Source organism: Delphinus delphis, chromosome 16 (genome assembly GCF_949987515.2).
Source record: "Delphinus delphis chromosome 16, mDelDel1.2, whole genome shotgun sequence".
Taxonomy (NCBI): domain Eukaryota; kingdom Metazoa; phylum Chordata; class Mammalia; order Artiodactyla; family Delphinidae; genus Delphinus; species Delphinus delphis.
Genome location: NC_082698.1, coordinates 26,065,083 through 26,084,827, shown reverse-complemented (window position 1 = coordinate 26,084,827; position 19,745 = coordinate 26,065,083). Strand labels below are relative to the sequence as shown.

The following is a 19,745-nucleotide window of genomic DNA, read 5'->3' as shown; positions in this document are numbered from 1 at the left end:
CAGCCAGCAAGTCTAGAGCAGTTTTAATGGAGGTGGAGGCTATACAAAGGGCAGGGCCCACTGAAGGAGGGAAAGCAAGGCCATGCTGCCCCCGGCCTGTGCATAGGGCCTCAGCATGGACACCCTTCCGCCACCTCTGGAAAGAGCGGGTGAGCCCTCATGGAAGAGGGAGGGAAAACCAGCTCAGCCCCAACTCCTGGCTTCTGTCTGAGCCAGGCCCCAGGGTGGAGGGCGATTGCTGGTGTCAGGGGTGGGGTGTCTCAGCAGAAACGTCAGGTCTCCCCCACACAAAAAAAAAAGCATCAAAAGTCTAGGGGCCCTGGCCCCTCCCGTCCCAGTCCCCTGTACGAAAAAGTGCAAAACATTATCACAAAAAGGGGGTCTCGGAGGGGCCCTTAGCCTAAGGCTCCTGAGGCCCATGCCCTAGCCCTGCCCTGCCCCGGACACCGCGTCCGGCGCGGTCAGGCCCTGGACCGAGGGGCCCTCCCAGGTGGCCCGAGGCCGGCCCGGGCTCAGGCAGGGCCCTGTCATGCAGGTGCCTGGTGGGCACCACCCGCCCCCCCCCCCCCCGACTCCCACCCTCAACTCAGGGCTTCCACCGCCCACTGCCTGCCCCTGCGCGAGACTCTGCGCCAGGACACTGAGCCCGGGGCTGACTGGAGGTGTTGGGTTGCGAGGAGGGACTGGAGTGAGTGGGGGGGAGTCCGTCTTCCGTGCTCCCGGCTTGGGCCAGTGCTGCCTCTACCACATCCAGCTCTTCACTGCCCGCCTTCAGCTTGACCCGAAGCAGCGCTGCGTATGTGCCGTAGCGAGATTTCTGAGGCAGAGGGGCAGGGATGAGCCTGCTGTCCGCCGTCTGCCCAGCCCACCCCCGTCTGGAGCAGGGAGGGAACGCCAAAGGCTAGGAGATGCCACGTTCTTGCCTACCTCTGAAGCCCCAAAAGCCCCCAAGGACTGACTGCGACATGATCCCTGGGTAGTTTGGTGACCTTCTCTGGGCTCTCTCTAGACTGTCAACTGTAACAGCTAATGTTTCTTGAGCCTTTACCAAAGTTGGCAAAACTGAGCACGTAAGAGACATCATCTCCTTTTATTTCCCTAGTGGGGAATGGAATGCTGTCCCTGTCCCACAGAAGAGGAAACCGCGGCTCAGAGGGATTAAGCAGTCTGCCCAGGGTCACTTAGCTAGTCCCACTCTTAGAGTCCATGCCATGAATCACTAGTCTGAGCCTCTGTATGGGGACAAAGAGGTCCCACCGGTGGAGCAAGGAGCCACAGAGTTGCCCGGGCCGGGAGGCTCACCTCAAACTCCAGATAGGCCTCCTTCTGCCGCTGTTCCTCAGCCTCCTTGCCCCGGGCCTTCTTGCCCAGATGGGCAGCCCGGTGCTGCCGCAACTCACTTGCCATGGCCTTCAGCTTGGCCTCGTGGGTCCGCATCTGCTCCTCCTAGAGGCCGGGGGAGCATGGTCACTCTGGCAGAGACAGTGCCTTTGTGCAAGTTTTTAGAAAAGGTGCCCCATCCTTTGGATGAACAAAGCACCATGTATGGGTTAACCAACAGTATTTCAGCCTCTGCACGCCCCCCTATGGCCCATGTCCTGGTGCACTGGACATCTACATGTATCATACACGGCGGCCTGGAGTGCAGTCGGCCTAGGCCTGCCTCACTCCGTCCCGCTGGCACCAGGTGGACAGAGCTGGGGGTACCTGGGGGAGGCGGGTGGCAGCACTGGGCAGCAGAGGGCGGCTGAACTTCTTCTGCGAACTGACAGCAGCTGGGAAGGGGGGTGCGGAGAACATAGCAGCCACCACATTGATGCGAGTGATCCAGGACTGCATCTGCTCCAGGCTCCTGGGGAGACAGCACAGCCATCTGGGACCTGGGCCCAGGGTTCCATCCAGGGATGCCAGTCCTGGCCTGAGAAGGAATGAGGCAATCCAGGGACAAGGGATGGGAGCAAGCTGGGAGTGGAGTGAAGGGGTCTGGGATGGGCAGGAGGAGGGCACTCACGGAGCCTGGAAGAGGAAGACCCGCCAGTCAGCGGTGCGCAAGTAGAAGACGTGGGGCCTCTTGCTGTAGTCACTGGCACGCGTGGCCAGTGCGTGGTGGAGGCTGATGGCGTTCTTCAGCTCAGCCTCCGATGGGGCCTCCCCAGGCTGGTACTCCTCCTGTGGGGTGCCCATCTCGTCCTGGCTGCAGTCCCAGCCCAGCTCGGCCCGCCCCTACTCCCTCCCCTGAGCCAGCTCAGCCCCAGCCCCTGGAGCTGGCCCCCGCACCTTCTGCAGGTAGAGGATCATGCCCTTGAGGATCCCGTGGAAGTTCTTCCAGCCCCGCTTGCCCCGAGGTGCTGGGGGGAAGGAAGACAAGTCAGGGGGGCCTGAGACAGGCCCACTCCCATCCATCCCCCAGGCCTCCCCACCTGGCCACGTACTCTTCCTGCAGTCAGGGTCTGCGTGCACCTTTCGCACCAAGGCCCCGTGCTTGTAGACTGCGGCCCCGGGCTCGGGAGTCAGGTCCAGGAAAGGGCTGGAGCCGCTGCCACTGCCCCCGCTGACTCTCTTGATGACCTTGGGGTTGGGGTCGGCCAACTCAGACAGAGAGCGTCTCAGCTCCTCCTCGTCTCTGCAGGTGTGATCACCTCAGAGGGGGCTGGCCGTGTAGCCACGACCCCCCCTTCAGGCCCGGCCTCTGCCACCCAGGAAAGCTCCTCCAGTGTCTGTGAAGAAGGGGCTGGGGGGACTGCCCCTCTCATAGGGCGTGGCTCCCCTCAGCCTGAGGCTCCTGGAGCCACATTTCTGGCCTCAGACCAGGGTGTAGCTGTACCTCCGCACTCAGATCAGGGGTCCTCGAGGCAGCATGTCTCTGCCCCCAGATTAGAGTTCCCAAGGGTAGGGCCACGTCTGTCCCTTCCTCCCCTCACGTGTACGCAGCCCCATCCTCTCCATTTCTGCACACACACACACACACACACACACCCCTCACTCCCTTCTTCACCAGAGCAGACACATGTCTGAATCAGCCTCTCAACCACACCCAGCACCAGGCTTTACTCGTAGCTTGCTGGCTACATGGTGGCAGAAGGAGCTTCCTAGTACCTCCTGGTCTGCAGGCTCTGTTAGCTGTCATCTAAAGAATCTGATTCTATTTTGTCACTCCCTCATCAAGAACCTGCAGTAGCTCCCTACTGCCTTCCACCTGGAGCCTACACTACATCCTCACCAACACTGTCTCTCTCCTGCCACTCTCCATTCCAGCTAGCCTGCCTCCTCTTGGTCTCCTCACCCCACACTCGTTTCAGCCACCACACATTGGCCTCCCAAATGCTAACTTCCCTCCTTCTCTCCCCAAACAATGCTTCCTCTCCGTCAAGGCTTGCCCCAAGACCAATGCTCACAGAAGCTTTCCCTGATCCCCCCTGTACCCCAGTCCTGAGCTTTGCCTCCTCTGAGGTCTTCTCTCCTGCAGACTGGGAGCTCCCAGCTAAACTGAGCAGTGACTGGACTCTCAGCAGATACCAGCAAGTAGGAGTGATCTATTGACTGTTTAGATGAGGGCTCTACCTCAGACTGGGGGACTCGACTAAAACTAGACCTCCTCCCTCAGACTAGACTCTTCCAAGACTTAACTCTGAGTCTTTCTGTTTCCACTGGGGCTGCCAAGAGTAGACAATTCTGTGACACTCTGGGCTCCCTAGGACCCAGGAGGAGGCTCTCCCTTTACTGGTCGGGGCCCTACTTCCAGAGACTTCTATTTTCCCACTTGGGTGCCAAGAGACCTCCCCCCATTTGTTTCAGCACCCTCATCCCAGGCCAGCTGACAATGGCCACCCACCCCAACCCAGCTTGTCATAACAACCCAGCTAGAGACAAGACACAGAACCCCACGTCCAGGCGGGCACCTCCAAAAAAGGAAGTGAGGCAGCCTCACTGCCTCTCGTGCTCTCACCCGCCTCCCCGGCTCCACAGCCCCAGGATTCACTCAGCCCATCTCAGGGCTCTCGACCTCTCCAGGCAGCCCCTTCCCGACGTCCCATCCCAGCCCCTCACACGCCCCAGGACTCACATGGCCCACTGCAACTTTTCATTCTTGATGGAGCTGTACAAGGCCTGCAGAGGGAGGAACAAACCAAGGGGGTGGGGGTCAACCCTGGGGGGAGGGGCACCAATGCCAGAGCTCAGAGCCCTCCCTCCAAGTTTGGGGGAGGAGACAGAACTGGGGGTGGGGATGGGCAGCAGGGTGTAATGACTGACAGGCTCTAGAACAAGGTACTATGACCCAGGCCCAGGTTTGCCACTTGAGCTGCATGACTTTGGACAAGTCTCCATGGGAAGAACAAACATAGCACCACATGGTCGTTTTATTTTTTTTTTTGGCCACGCCACGCAGCATGCAGGATCTCAGTTCCCTGACCAGGGATAGAACCCGCACCCCTGCACTGGGAGCTCTTAACCACTGAACCGCCAGGGAAGTCCAAGTACCACGTGTTTACCATAGGGCAAGCAACTAACACAGGACATCCTGGCGGTTTATGTACAACAAATAGCAACTGCTATTATCTTTGCTGTTGTTGTTATTGTTAAGAGTCATCCTATTCAGAACCTGGGTGGGGGAAGCACAGCCCTAGAAGGAATGGAAAAGAGCAGCTTAAGAAGCTCTCCTTTCCCAACCATGTGTTTTGGCCTATTTCGACAGGATAAACCCACACAGGGCATATGGGGAAACTGAGGCCCAGGAACAGGACTCTCCCTGTCACCTCCCTCCTTGGCTAACAGAGAACACACTCCCATGGCTCCCAGCCCCAGTGCAAGCTGAGATCTTCGCCCAACCCAGAGAGCCCCACCAAGCCAAATGCCAGAGTGGTCCAGCCCCCTGCCCACGCACATACTTCATGTTCCTGCAGAGTGGACACTAGTCTAAAAGACAATAGTTTTAGCTTCCAAACCCTGCACACTCCACACTCCCTGTGAATTCCCGAACCAGTCACTTGCCTCTGTACAGTTGGCCTGGGGGACCTGCAGGGGTCTTGGGGTGGTCGGAGGAGAGGATGGGTTCCAGTAGTGGCATAGGGGACCCCTCTTCTTGGGAGTAGCCTGCAACGTGGGTTCACACCAGTGCCTCCCACTGTGGGGGCGCTTCCACCAGCCTGTCCGTGAGTGGGTGTGTCCCCAGCACATGCGGCTAAGCGTGTGGCGTGTGATGCCTGCGTGCGAGGAGTTGGATGCAGTGGTGACGTTGGCACCTTCTCCAAGATGGGACACAGGCCCCGACTGCCCACACAACACGGTCTCTGACTCTTTCACTGTCCACTGCTATACCCAACCACAAGGCTTGCCAAGCACCCCACATGGGCACACCCTGGCGGGGGGCAGGTACACCACGACCTCCACCCCACAGCACAACCCAGTCAGATGCATACACAGCACAGCCCAGTCAGGTGCATACTCAGCCCTCCCAGCACCACCCCGACCAAACTCAGCAAGGCGCAGACCCTAAGCCCTCACGCTCCAACTCTCGGGCCAGGACGTGAAGTGGCCACCGAAAGCCAACCTGCGGTCCTTGTCTCCACCCCTGCAGTTCATCCCCTGCCCCTCTCGGCACTTCCTTTGGCCCACAACGTCTTCCTTCGAAAATTCCTAAACCCCACAGGTGAGCTCCGTCTCATGCTCTCATCTAGAAGGTCCAAAGACCCTTTGGTCTGCGATCCCCAACTTGATCCGAGGGTCTCTGCCCTACCCCCACCCCATGCCCACCCCTGGCTACCCGTGGGCTCTGTCCGTGTCGGGCTCCCCCCTCGGCTTGCGATGCCTTCGGCGCCTCCCTCAAGCCGCCCCCTCAGTCGCGTGCCGCCCTCAGCAACCCCCTCGGTCGTCCCCCAGCCTGGCGTGGGCCGCGGCCCCACCGCCCTCACCGCCTTTTTCTTCTTGCGGCTCTGCAGGCGGCTGACCACCAGGTCGGTGTAGAGCACGGGCTTGAGACTGCGCGAGCGCTGCGGCCAGCCGTAGCACAGGGTCTCCGCGCCGCGGTGGGTGCGCCCGTAGCGCACGGAGCACAGCGAGCGCGAGCGCAGCCGCCCGGCGCTGCTGTGGATGCTGTTGACACCGATCATGCTGGCCCGGCCGGCGCGCCGCGGCCCCCGGCCATGCCGCCGTCCGGCCTCGGCCGCGGACGGCCCGGACGGCCCGCGGACGGCTCCCCCGACAGCCGGCGCGAGCAGCCCGGCCCGGCCCGGCCCGGCCCGAGCCCGGCCCGGCCCGGCTCCCACCGACGCACGGAGCGCTCGGCGGCGGCGGCGACGACGCGGTCTGCTCTGCAGCTCGGCGAGAGCGCGTGGGGGGGTGGGCGCCGACGGAGAGGGGAGGGCGAGGGCGAGGGGCGGGGACGGCGCAAAATGGAGGCGTCCGACCGAGAGGAGGGCCCGCCGCGCGCCGTCACGGGGGAGGCGCCTGGGAGGGCCGGTGGGGGGGCGGCGCGGTGGCCTTTTCTAGGGGTGCTGGGAGGTTAGGGCTGTGAGATGGGCTGTCCCTGTAGGGTCTGGAGCGCTCTCCTGGCTCGTCAGGGTGCGGTGGTGAGGAGAAAGGTCGGAACGCCTCCTGGCGGCCCTTTTTTACAGAGCCAGGAGGGGCCACGAGTCTAGAGACAGCGGCGCGGGATGGAGACAGCCGTGGAATTACCCAGCTCACCGACCCACAGATACTTCAAATGCCCGAGTATATAATCACCTTCAAACACCCCACTTTACATACACCCCAACTAACCAGATGCACCAATTCACATTCACCTCAACTCACAGACACTACAAATTCAGAGGTACACCTCAAATTTTACAGTCATTAACTCACAGACATACACCCCCTACTCATGGACACCTGTCATAAACCAGATAGTCAATTCGTAGATATACACCCCAACACACACAAACATCCAACCTACATCCCAACACACTCTAAATCATAAGCCCTAAAGCACAAACACACTCCAAGTCAAAGCCCTATGATTCACAGACCCTAAATCACATATACAAGTCAGCATACACCCCAACTCACTGACGCCCCCCCCAACTCACAGTGGACGGCCCCACTCAAGATACGTTCCCAAACTCAGAAGCTCAACATACCCCACGTTCACAGACACACCCCAGGACACTCCTGTGCTGTCACATGTATGCGGTGGCCGGGAGACCCCTTTGACAACTCTGGGGGTTTCAAGGGCGTGCAGGCCTTCTCAGATAAAACGCCACCCGATCTGGAAGAGGACTGAAGCCAAGGACCAGGCCACCCCCCTCCTCCTCCTATCCTACCCGCTCCAGTGTAGCTAACCCCTCAGGACCTGGCGCCTGGGCGCGGGGCCTGCCCACTAAGGAGCCAGAAGCGCAGTGTGTAGTCCCAGCTTGGTGCTAACTGGCTTCAGGACCCCGGAAAGCCTTTGTCCTTCTCAGGGCCCCCATCTCCGGGTCCCTCCAGTGCAGCGGTACCAGAGAGGCCTTTGTGGCCGTACACCGTGGGGCGGGGGCTGGGCGCGGGGAGGGAAGTGGTGTGCCTACACACACACACACCCCACCCCTTTCCTCAGTGAACACTTAAGGAGGGGCACTAACGAAGCCAAAATACAAGGTCCAGGGCCTGCTGGTCACGTGTTTTCGAGAACTGTTTTCCCCGCCCTCCCCCGCTGCGCGCTGGGACTGCGAGTGCGCATGTTCCGGGAAAGCCAGTCTTGTGGGGGCTGGGGGAGGGGGCGGTCCCCAGGCTGAGTCACTAGAGCTCAGGCTTCCACAGCGGGAACTGGGTGGTGGCAGGCCCCTCCCCGCCCCTCCCTCGGAGGCCTGCTGACAGGTCCCCTGTCCCTCCCCTCCAACGACCTCTGCCCCGCCCCACCCCACCCCCCACCTTGAGCAGCTCTCTGGGGAAGTCGCCGCCTTCGTTGAGGCCCTCCAGGTTACCAATGAAGTCTCCGCAGGTCATGCGCTTCCCAATGTTCTAATGGAGGGCACAGAGGCCTCTGAGCTTGGGGAGTCCTTCGCCTCCCAGGCCTTGAGGGCCTGGACGGGGTGCTCCGGGCTCCCTCCCGCCAGCCCCCCTACTCACGTGGCCGTGGAGATCCGTATTGAGTAGCATGAGGGCGCAGGTCAGCGTGTGCGCACCGTCTAGGAGAGAACTGACATTCAGCCTTGGCTACCTCGCAGGGACTCTTCCACATCTATCTTCCTCAATCTTCCAGTTCATCCCCTGCCCCCTTTCAGGAACCCCTTTGGCTCACAACCACACTTTTGTAAGTCCCCGACCCCATTAGCAAACCCCTCCAGAGCAAAGACCTCTCTTCCAGTAAATCCCTCAGATGGGACCTCTCCCTCTTCTTAGGTCACCCTACCTAACTCCCTAAGGTTCTAGGGGCAGCCCACTGCTTGCCCCAACACCACCATGCCTCTGTGTCTATGCAAGCCATTGGGCCCCACACAGTTATGCAGACCAAATAGAATCCCTACTCAGGCCAAGCAGTGTCTTGCACATGTATGCAAACAACGGCATGCAAACACACCTGCCACGTGCCTCTTCACAACACACACTAGACCCTACCTAGCACTATACCTGCCCGCATGCACAGTTCCACATCTGTGCAGCCGTGCCAGTACTGTCTGCATACATGCATGCTTGCATGCCTGCAAGCTCGTGCATTTGGGTACTTCTGCACACACACTCATGCTGCTTTGCACAGATGTGCCCATCTGCCTCAGTGACCAGCCAGGAATGCCCTGCCCCGGGCCTCCTCACCCTCTGAGGACAGGGCTCCAGGATTGCACTGGAAGTATCTCTGGGAGAAGTGGGCCAGCACACGCTCCCGTTCCTGGGTCTCACCCATTAAGGCCAGCTCCTTCAGAAACACCCTGGGGAGGTGGGAAGAGGGGACATGTCACCTCTACCCAAGGTCCCCTTACCAGGCAGCCCTGGCTCCTGGCCATGCCCAGACACCTTGGGAAAGGGTGACTTCAGGGCAGTTTAGGGGAGTCACGGGGCTCAGAGGAGGCATAACTGAGGCCCTGCACACCAGGCCTGGAGAGTAGGCACTGCCCTCAAAGGGCTGGACACCCACCTGAGAGCTTGGTCCAGAGTCATGCCCGTGAAGACAAAGAACTTCAGGTACTCTCCAGCCACAAGTTTGCTGAAGTCATTGCTGTGGGCAGGGCAGAGAGACAGGTGGAGTCTCAAGGGGAAGTGTCAAGGGGCCAGGTGGGGTTTACCTAGAGACCTGGGGGTATTAGATACAGGGGATGTGGAGGTGCTGCCCGCAGGATGCATCCCTTCTCCCCCCATTCTCAATCCCAGCCCAGTGCCTTTACTTCTTGCCCAGGTGCCGGGCCACATCCGCCTTCCTGAAGCCATCTAGTCGGTACAGCCTCTTAGCTAGGCGCTGCGCAGCCTCCAGGTCTGCTTTCTGCCCATTAGACAAGGTGTCTGTGCTTCCCAGGGCCAGCCGCTCTGTGCTGTCCAGCTCTGAGTCCGAATCAGACACAAGCTGGTTCAGGGGCGGTTCACTGCCAGGGTAGAACACCAGCTCAGAGGTGGGGCAAGCCCTCGGGGGCCATCCAGATCCTTCCTCTGCCTCCAGACCCAGTAGACAGAGAAGGGAAGATTGGGACATGGGGAAGGCATTTTTCTTTTCTCCAGAGAAGTAGATTCCTTCCATCAGCCTACTCCATCATTACCACCTCTCTGTGGAAGTCCTGCCTCAAATCTAACCCACGTCCATGTTGCTGCTTTGGGAGTTCTGGCTGCTTTCCCCAAAGCTCCCTAAGTTTGCTATTAGACATAGATTCCCCATTCCCACACTGGACCTACTCAGGACAGAGTCCTCTCTGTCTGAGACTATGGGCAAAGATAGGATAGATGGACTGCTAGGGAGGAACAGTGGAGGGGCAGACAAAGATGTGAGGGCAGCAGGGACACTTTCCTGCTCCTATGTCTTTCCCCTTCCCGCCTTTTAGGGAGAGGAGCCTCCTCCAGTCCTTCTCTTACACCCTCAAAGAAGTAGGCTCTGGGGTAGAGGGTATTGGGGGTCAGAGTGAATTCCTCATCCCCTGTCTCCTTCTGCCTTCCTTTCCCACCCCAGCTGCTCTACTCACAAAGCCACCTGTCACCCCAGAGACAGAGGCCGGAAACTCCTAGTTGCTAGGCAACCCTGTCTCCCTGGCCACCCCCTCCTGTTGCCATGGCTTCAGTGACTGAGAGGGTAGTTGGCAGAGGGGAGAGCAGAAAGGTTAGACTGGTGAAAGGACTTCCTGGAGAAGGGTGAGAAACTCTAGATTGGAGGGGGGGAGGTGACATGGGAGGGAAGCAAAAGGAGAAGCTGGTGGCTGCATCTTTGGGAGAAACCTCCAGGCTGACTGAGGGTAAGATCAGAAGAATTCTAAGCAGGTTAGGGCTCTGTCTGGGGAGGGAAGGGCCCTTCTAGAGAAAGAGGAGGGTGTCCTCTAGGGACCCTTCAATCCTAAACCATGGTTTCGCAAGTCACTGGATCTGAGACCAAGGCGGCAGGCTGTGAGGGGCTCCCACTCACAGCCAATGGAAGTAGTCCTCCAAATGAGAAAACACATCTGTATCCCCTAACCACTCCTATCAGGGGTTAAGAATATAAACTACATCTTCACACTCAGGCTCTGTCCCTTAGAGCAACTGTTCCTGGGGCCCTGGGGCCCTGGGGCCTCAAGTCTGAGGCCCTGGGGCCTCAAGTCTGAGGACCCAAAGGAATCACTCACCTGCCCAGGGGAGCTGCCCCCAGCCCGTAGCTGTCTTCTGAGCGGCAGGGACTAGGGGGCTCCCTCCTTGGGGCCTGCTTGGCTCCAGCCTCTGCCTCCTCTTCCTCCCCTCTCTGTGTCCAAGGCCCATCAGCAGCAGAGCTGGTACCAGAATCCGGTTCGAGAGGGGCAAGTGGGGCAGAAGCAGGTGGGTCAGGCCTGGGGGCAGGGGGCTGGGGAGGCAGCTCAAAGGTGAAGAAGGGGCTCTGGGTTGGGCCAGGTGAGGCCAGGGCCTCCAGCGAGGCGAGGCTGGTGTAGGAGGTGCCCTTGGCCCGGTGTGACTCCAAGATGGCTTCAAACACACAACTGAAAGAGTCGGGCCCATCAGCCAAGGGGCTGGTCCCAGGTAGAAAGGGCAGAGGCGACTTGAGAGGCCCGGAGTGAGGCATTCGGGTGCCTGGCCTGCAGGGGTGGGGAGGAGAATCTCTGATCAGGGGCCTACAGGACAGCTCTCAGGTAGCATTTCATTGAACTTTCATACCGACTCTGTGAAGGGGATTATCATCCCCTTTCCACAGGCTCCCAGCCCCCGAAAAGAGCCACCCGGGTACGGGGTCCCCACCACAGGTTTGCCAAGCTATTTAGTGACCCTGGAGCACCCCAGCCCTACCCATACCCAACACCCAATCCCCTTCCTCTCTCACTCCCTGTTAATCTCCCTTTCTCCTCCTTCTCCCTGATCCTCTCTCCTCCTGCCATCCCATTTCTATTTCTGGCAACATCTTAGGAAAAGAAGATGAGGCTCCAGGCTGCAATGGGGTGTGAGACAGAGAGGAAGGCCCCTACACTCCACGTTCTCCTGCCGGGATCCAGGATCTAGCCTGATGCTCCCGTGCCCCCAGGCTTGATTCTGACCTCGGCCTGTCACTCTGCCCCTGGCCCTCATTAGAACCACTTTCCTCCTCTATCCTGGCTGCCCCTACCCTCCTGGGCTCTTGCTGATGGTCCCCACACCCCCCGCACCCTGCCAGGCCTCAGGCCTCTGTCCGGAATCCCGAGTGCTACAGCGCCCTGTCAGCACACCGCTTTGTCCTGACGTTCCCGGCCCCACCCTTGTCTCTATTCCCATCCCTTTGAGCCCAGCTCTGGCTCTGGGCCAGTGGGAAGGAGCAAGCCACTTTCCTCTCCCACTCCCCCACTCACCGGGCCCCTTCTGAGGCCTCAAACACCTCGTCGTCCACATCCTCTTCCCCACCTGCCTCATCCTCGTCCTCATTGCCACTGCCCAGGCTGGAACGAGGGCCAAGGCATGGGCCGGGACGTGGGGCAGGTGGGCGGGCAGTGCCAGGCGGGCCCTCAGAGCTGGGCTGACTCTCGATGGCGGAGTCAGCCTCTTCCCGCTCAGCCAGCACCTCATCGATGTCGGTCTCGCGGTAGCACCTCAGGGGCACTGTGTCCAGGTCCGTCTCGGAGTACTTGGCTGCTCGCCCCACAGCCACCCCAGAGCCCTGCCCTGAGCCCACCCCAGGTGGAGATGGGGGGGCCTGCTCTGGGGGCTTAGCACCTGCAGTGTGCACAGGCATCCTGGTCAGGAGGTTATTCAGGTCAGCTCCCTGTCCTGATTCTGTTCTCAGAAGGAACTCTCCCCCACTACCTCAAACTGGCAGGAAGCTCTTTCACTGTCTAGCCGCCATTCCTCCTGCTACAAACTCAGCTTGTTCCTGGTGCCAGTGGAGCTCATTTCAAATCAAGTTCTTATCAAACAGCTTTGAGGGGCCTGAGGGAGACCAGCCTCTTTTCTACTCCAAGGAATGACCCTTGACATCCTGCCATCCCCTCCCTCTACTACCCAGCTTCCTCCAAGTGCCCAACCTAGCTGCCATCCCCCAACCCCCATCATAACACAGATGGATAGACTGAGGCCTAGAGAGGCATTAGCTGACTCAGAAGCCCAGGAAAGAATAGGGGGAGGTTTAAAGGAAGGCTCCCTAGCCCGCCATGGCTGCTGTGGAAAAGGCCCTGTCCTGTTCCCCTTGCCTCAGTCCCAGGCCTTACCTGAGCTGGGGGAGTCCAAAGAGCCATAGAAGAATTCCCATTTGGCTCGAGCGATTCTCTGGGCATGAGAGGAGACTTCTCTGGGTGAGGACCAGGTGTCCCCCTAAGCCAAGGAGGGAGACATAGACACAGGCACCCAGAGATAAAGCCAGACACACACAGACACAAGAACACGGGACAGAAACACAGAACGAAAAACAGACAGGGACAGAGGTGCAGAGACATAAGGACAAACAAAGAGGGCAAGAAAGAGGCAGATTTAGCACACATTGAAGGATTCAGAGTGAACAGCTGATAGGCCCAAGACCACCAAGAAGACAAGCCTTGGCCTTTGCTGGGTCTCTGGGGTTCCAGGGAGCCCAAGGGAGATCACATACCTGGTTAAGGAGTCCAGTGTCAGCAGGTCCTCGGAATAATGTGGCCAGGTGCTCAGAGGGTCCCCCCAGCCCATTGGGGAGAGAGGAGTAAAGGCCGTCTGCTCCAACCTGAGGTTGAGCTGGTGGCCCGTGTAAAAGGCCCTGGCTGCCAGGCAGAGCTGAGCCTCCTCCAGCTGGGAGTGGGTCTGATGTGGATGCTTCTAGCCGCAACTTTCGGTTGGAGCCAGGACCAAGGGCTGGGGTGGGACTGGGAGGAGAGACCCCACCCAGGTCCCAGCTCCGACTCAAGCCTCCGGGAGCAGGTAGCCCATTCAGTGGCCTCACGCTGGCCTTCTCCACAAAGCGGAATATGACCACAGAGCTCCGGGCCCCTGGTGGAGGCTGCCCAGTGGGTGAAGAGGGTGCCCAGGGTGAGGGAGCAACACGGGGTGAAGGGGGGCCACGCAGGGGCGTACAGGGTGCTGTCACACGTCCAAGTTCCCGGCCTTGGGGACTTGGACCTGCCACCCGCCGCAGTAGGGAGCCTGTGCTGCCATACATGCTGGCTGGGGGGCTCTGGGGCACTGGGCCCTCGGGGAGCCAGCGGCGTGGGCATCGTGGCGGGGAGATGGCACAGTCGCCTTCCGAGCAGAAGCGCATGGCACCCTGGGCCATGCTGGGGCCGGGGGTCAGGCTGGGGGGGCAGGGATGGCCAGGCCAGGTGGGGAGTGAGGGCGCAGCATACTCTTCAGACAGGCCTGCAAGAGAGGAAGGGGAGGAGGGGGTGAACTGCCGGGGAGTTGGGTGGACAGGAGAGCAGAGACAGGGAAGGGAAAGCTGGCTGGGGTCACTGAGCACCAGGGGTCTAGCCCACGCCGGGAATATGGCATCATTGATCCCACCCCTGGGGGTGGTGATCAGTCTTCCTGCTGGGACTACTTCCATGGAGGCCTGAAGAGAAAAGAATTGTACCCCCAATGGGCCCCTGGCTCCTTTTCTTTCTGCCTGGGGGCTCTAAGCATCACCCTGGGAGGAGAGAGGAAGGCATTTCAGAAGTTGAGTGAGCCCAGAGTTCCTGTGGCATTTTGGAACTACTTCTGGTGGGGGAGGGGGAAGACTGCTACCCCACCCTCAGGACCAGAAGTATCAGCCAGCCATCATCATCGTCCAGCCATGGACCTTCCACAGTCTCTCTATAGAAGCCCCTCACTCAGGGGGAGAGAACTCAGGCCTCCTGGAAGGAGAGGGAGGAAGAATGGGGGTGGTACATAGGGACATGAGGGGCTGAGAGGCATAGGTGAAAGGGAAGAGAAAGGCCTGAACAGAGGCTCCTCCTCTACTACATACATGCTGAATGGGAAAGGGACATTCTTGTTCTCCATACAGGTACACATACTCATGCACACACACACACATAAGGACAAATAATATCAGTACGCAGCTAACACATTCATAGACAACACCCTCCAGCACACACAGACACAGGCACACACACACATTGCTCAAAGACACACCCTCATACACTCTCACAGTCATAACAAATATGTGTGTAATGGAAAGGCACATGCTTGTTTTACACACACACTGCAATCAAACAGGAACACACAAAGAGATACCCAAATATACACACAGGCCCTCATTCTCCAAGGCACATAGAGACACAGGCATATCAGACACTCACAGACACTTACTGATCACAGTCACACACATACAGATGCATCCTCACACACATCCGTAAACAGGGACATACACCCTCTCCCCCAACCCCCACTAGTCACTGGTTCCTGGGGGGGGCAGCGTGAAGGCTGAACCAGACCCTCTCCCCATCTCTCCCCCCACCCCCCAGGCGTATGACAGATCTTGTCCAACCCAGGAAGGACCATAAAGGGGTAAAAGGTCTCCTGGTGGCAATGCAGGGTAGGGGCAAGGGTCAGGAGCAGCAACCATGCCAGGCAGGTTTCTGAAGCTCAATCGGGGCCCAGCGCACCCCCAGTGCAGCCCTGGACTCGAGCCGCCTCAGTACTCACCGCTGCTCGCCTGGAGCTGGGGCCGAGGAGAGGCAGGGGAGAGGCTGGGCCCAGCTCAGCTGTGAAGGCAGCGCGACTCCCGCTTGCTCCCGCTTGCTCCAGGCCCGCCCGCCTCTCAGTCCCTCCTTCCCCCCTACGCGCGGCTCAGAGCTAATCCTCCCCCCCACCCCGCCCTTTCCCGGGGCCCTGAGCCCCGGAGGCTGGCCCCCCTTCTCGACGCTAGGTCCCCGCTGGGCAATCCCGCCAACCTGAGACCCGCCCCTGAGGAGGGGGAGGACGTATGGAACCTCTGGTTTGTTCTTCAGACCCTCACATGACCCACCCCAATCGTGTCCACGTCCCTCTCGTCCACCACCCCGAGCGGCACGCAGGACCCAGCTGCACACGCGTGTCCCGCTCCAGACCCCACGCGTGTCCCTAGGAGGTTGCCACATGACCTGTTACATGCCACATGCGCTCCCGCCCCCACGAGCACGCGGCCGCGCCAGCACACGGTACGGGTGTAGACTGGACCCGCCCCCTAAATCCAGGAAACCATCAATTTATGGAAGAAAGATCTAGGGAGCACTGCCTCAAACCCTCCGGATGTTCTAAGACTAGGACTCAGGAGACACAACCCTGACCACTCGCCCAGGATGCAGCAGAAGGGATGTTAGTCAGACTTCAAAAAGAACTTCCTTGCTGCCTGAGTTAGGCATCCTGCCCGTCTGGTAAGAGGTTAGACGGAATGACGCCTGGACTAGAGGAAGTGGGAGACAGGCAACCCTTGTGTCCTTGGCCAAGGTAGAAGCGGGCCCGGCTATTTTAAGAAAGCACCGCTAAAGTTACTAGGGCAACTGCTCTTCTTGGGAACTCCAGGGCAGGCAAGTGGTGACCTCGGAAGGAAGAAGGGGTCTGTTCGAGTGGTCAGGGGGCGCAAGAACTTGCGGGGCGAGGGTGCGCGGGGCTCACCGCGGGGAGGGGCTGCGCGGGCTCGGCGTGGTGCTGAAGGGGACAGCGCCAGATTTGTCACACTGCGCAGGCGCAGAAGCGGGAACAACGCTGGGATGGGGCGGAGGCGCGCGGCCCGAGGTGGTGCGCGCCCACTTGACTCTAGCTTAGCACAGATCTGTCCTCCCAGCTACCCTTCCCCAAGCAGGCGGAGGAAAAGGGAGCAAGTCCCTCACCCAAACTGACCCTCCTTGGTCCTTCCCCGCTGCTGTTTACTCCCTTCTCGCATCATGGGAGTGGGGGTGGGGTGGGGGAGGGTGGAGGAGTGTGAAAGGGATTTTGGGAAAACCAGGATGCCTGAGTTCTTTATCCCGACTCGCTTGACCCCGGACAAGGTGCTGCCTCTCCAGGGCCTCGGTTTCATCTTCAAAGTGGAGTGACGGAACAGACATGCCCACCTTGCAGAGATGCCGAAGCCCTGATAATGGATGGGAAGCATTTTTCGTTATGAAGAGGCAGGTGAAACGGTTGCACGACGGGAAAGTGCAACCCTGCTGGGGCCGGGGGTTGGGGTGGGGGGATGGGAGCTATCTGGGAGAGCAGCAGCCCTCGGCCTCCTTCACATCCTCCCCGCCAATGGATGATGGGGAAAGCACTGCTCCAGAGGTTCCCTGGAGCGGACTCTGAACTAGGATCTGGGGACGCAGTGAGAGGGCAACCCAGAGTCTGAGCCCAGAGCTCTGTGTGTGTGTGGGGGGGGGGGATTACTGCCCCAGGGCGGGCCCAGCCCCAGACCCCACAACTAAACCCCCAGGCCAACCGATAAGCAGTATTCCTGGAGGGCTGACCTGAACACTTATTCTTCTCAGGACTCTAGACCTCCTGGGTAAAGGAAAGGGACCCAGTTGGAGATACAGTCCTTCTTCTCGACCCTACGTTTCTCCCTCCAAGGTGTAAACCCGTTGCAAATCTTCCGGGAGTGGAAAGGGTTGGATAGCTCTGTACTTCACAATTAACCAGGGATGGGAGGTTTGGGCAAGTTTGCTTGATGAAGGAAGAAAAATTCTAGCTTTCCCCATTCAATTCATTCAGCAACATCTACTACGTGCCAGGCAATAAGAGCCTGGACAGTTTTTCCCCATTTTTCAAACTCGCTAAACGCGATCAGAGGGCAGAGAAAATAGGCCCAGAACCTTAACAGTCCTGGCCCCGCCCCTTATACGTTTGGCTTTGCCTGCTCCTCCCATCACTTCACTTTGAGGCGGCCACTAGCCCAAAACGAAAAAAGCCAGTCTCTGCTGCACCATCGCATTCTTCAGCCTCGGGTCTCAAGCCCTGTAGCGGAGAAGGCGAGGTCTAACTTTATACCACCGGCCTGTTTCGCCTTCAGTTTCGGGATCCATCCGGAACACTTTCAGACAGGATCCTCAGTGAGCCGGCACTCGATTGAATCGGTCTGTCTCTACAGCCAAAGTAGGCGGGTTCGCTGCGGCCGCTCCAGGCCAAAGCAAGAAGACCTTACTGCGCACGCGCAGTAGACAGCCGATGGAGCCACCGATGGAGCAGTCCGGAGGGGAGCAAGAGCCCGGAGCCGTCAGGTACCGAGCACCGGAGGGGCCGAGAGAGGGAAAAAAGGCCTGGGGGAGGGTAGCTGAACCAGGGCCGGGTCTGGGGGTCGGTTTTAGGAGCCGGGGCTTAGGAGCATAACGGAGGCGGACTCGCAGGTAACAGCAACCCGGTGACGCCGCCGCCAACGCCCCTTTGCCCGCAGGCTCCTGGACCTGCCCTGGGAAGACGTGCTGCTCCCACACGTCCTGAACCGTGTGCCGCTGCGCCAGCTGCTCCAGCTGCAGCGCGTCAGTCGGGCCTTCCGGGCGCTAGTGCAGCTGCACCTGGCCGGGCTGCGCCGCTTCGACGCCGCTCAGGTAAGCCTGGGGCCGGAGCCCCACCCACTTCTGCCCCCGCCCCGGCTCCAGCCCCGCCTCTAACCTCCAGTCGCCAGCCCTGAACCTCCAGCTCCCAGCTCTGCTGTCTACCCTTTGGGATCCCCCTTGGGCCTCTAGGAATGACCTGGAAGCGATCCACCCAGCGAGAAGTACTCTCAAAGGGCGAGTACCGGGAATCAACTCAGAGGGCGCGTAGGGTCTCTCTTGGGAGGTCAGGTGGCAAGCCCCGAGGGCGACCTGCTGCCAGGAAAGCACTCCTCAGGGACGGGTAGGCAGCGTCCGCCCCCGTAACCAGCTGAGAGTCGAGGTGCTTCCCCGCCCGTAGGTGGGTCCGCAGATCCCGCAGGCCGCATTGGCCTGGCTGCTGCGGGACGCCGAGGGGCTGCAGGAGCTGGCGCTGGCGCCGTGTCACGAATGGCTGTCGGACGAGGATCTGGTGCCGGTGCTGGCGCGGAATCCCCAGCTGCGGAGTGTGGCGCTGGCCGGCTGCGGGCAACTGAGCCGCCGCGCGCTGGGGGCGCTGGCCGAGGGCTGCCCCCGCCTGCAGCGCCTTTCGCTCGCGCACTGTGACTGGGTAGATGGGCTGGCGCTGCGCGGCCTCGCTGACCGCTGTCCGGCCCTTGAGGAGCTGGACCTCACCGCCTGCCGACAGCTCAAGGATGAAGCCATCGTGTACCTGGCACAGAGGCGCGGCGCAGGCCTTCGCAGCCTCTCGCTGGCGGTCAACGCAAATGTGGGGGACGTCGCCGTCCAGGAGTTGGCTCGCAACTGCCCGGAACTCCAGCACCTCGACCTAACCGGCTGCCTCCGGGTTGGAAGCGACGGTGTCAGGTGCCTGGGCCTGGGGTCGGTGGGATGGGAGGAGGGCAATAAATTAGCCTCTGGGGGTTGGGGCGGGCTGTAGTTGTCGAAAGGCAGAACTGGGGTTCCTGTATCTTCCTGCTACCACGGTACCCCCATTCTGAACAGGAAGGGCCTCTAGGAATGCCTAGGCCAGAGAGCCCACAGTTTAAAAACTTTTTTGAACCAGTATTTACACATTGGGAGATTCCACATACAGAGTACAAAAGTCAGATTTCTGGCTGTTCTTCAACAAGGGGAAAACCTTGCAATCCTGGGCACAGCTGAGAAGCAGGTTCCCTGTTTCAGAGACAGGAAGTCTCCGGTTCACTGGACGCATTAAATGTATGACCCCAAACCGGGTCTCCTCCCTTCTATACGGAGGGAAGAAGTATACCCCGAACTGGAGGGAGACAGGGGCTTTGCCGGCTCCCCCACCGTGGGTGTAGCGGCTTCACGCCCCTCACCTCACCCGGCTCCTCCCCCAGGACGCTGGCCGAGTACTGCCCCGCGCTGCGCTCGCTGCGGGTGCGGCACTGCCACCATGTGGCCGAGCCCAGCCTAAGCCGTTTGCGGAAGCGCGGCGTGGACATCGATGTGGAGCCTCCGCTGCATCAGGCCCTGGTGCTGCTACAGGACATGGCAGGCTTTGCACCCTTTGTCAACCTGCAGGTCTGACCCGCCTGCCGATGGGCACAGCTGGACTGTGTGGCGGGGCCTCACTGTGAACCGTAGGGAAACTGAACTGTGGGGGCCTCGGCTGAGAGGCCAGTGCCCTGCCCTACCCTGGAGCTTCAAATAAAGAGCTTTTTACCCCTTCTTGCCTGGCGCTGCTGCCCTGTTGGAGATAGGGGATGTGAGGCT

The 19,745-nt window shown here is 60.0% G+C and overlaps 2 protein-coding genes across 5 annotated transcripts; one reads left to right on the top strand and one right to left on the bottom strand.

Annotated features, from left to right (window-relative positions):
- Positions 1 to 6: 6 nt before the first annotated feature.
- On the bottom strand, positions 7 to 15,203 carry PSD (pleckstrin and Sec7 domain containing). The gene is made up of 17 exons (XM_060034186.1): positions 15,166 to 15,203; positions 13,160 to 13,896; positions 12,783 to 12,885; positions 11,931 to 12,291; positions 10,749 to 11,189; positions 9,333 to 9,527; positions 9,086 to 9,166; positions 8,767 to 8,879; positions 8,083 to 8,141; positions 7,885 to 7,974; positions 4,064 to 4,107; positions 2,433 to 2,623; positions 2,278 to 2,348; positions 2,012 to 2,169; positions 1,708 to 1,852; positions 1,303 to 1,446; positions 7 to 817 (listed from the first exon to the last, which is right to left on the bottom strand). Exons 2-17 carry the CDS (start codon positions 13,811 to 13,813, stop codon positions 587 to 589), a joined length of 3,081 nt encoding a protein of 1,026 aa, XP_059890169.1. The 5' UTR covers positions 13,814 to 13,896; positions 15,166 to 15,203; the 3' UTR covers positions 7 to 586.
- Positions 15,204 to 15,743: 540 nt separating this feature from the next.
- On the top strand, positions 15,744 to 19,694 carry FBXL15 (F-box and leucine rich repeat protein 15). 4 transcript variants are annotated; one of them, XM_060034193.1, is made up of 6 exons: positions 15,744 to 15,875; positions 16,491 to 16,610; positions 17,564 to 17,693; positions 17,867 to 18,020; positions 18,367 to 18,872; positions 19,370 to 19,694. In XM_060034193.1, the coding sequence occupies exons 3-6, from the start codon at positions 17,641 to 17,643 to the stop codon at positions 19,557 to 19,559; spliced, it is 903 nt and encodes a 300-aa protein (XP_059890176.1). In that variant the 5' UTR covers positions 15,744 to 15,875; positions 16,491 to 16,610; positions 17,564 to 17,640; the 3' UTR covers positions 19,560 to 19,694. The 4 variants fall into 4 exon arrangements, with proteins under 4 accessions (XP_059890176.1, XP_069397617.1, XP_069397616.1 ...); XM_069541516.1 differs by lacking the exon at positions 15,744 to 15,875 and adding an exon at positions 16,008 to 16,028; XM_069541515.1 differs by lacking the exon at positions 15,744 to 15,875 and having other exon boundaries at positions 16,428 to 16,610; positions 17,486 to 17,693.
- The last annotated feature ends 51 nt before the right edge of the window (positions 19,695 to 19,745 follow it).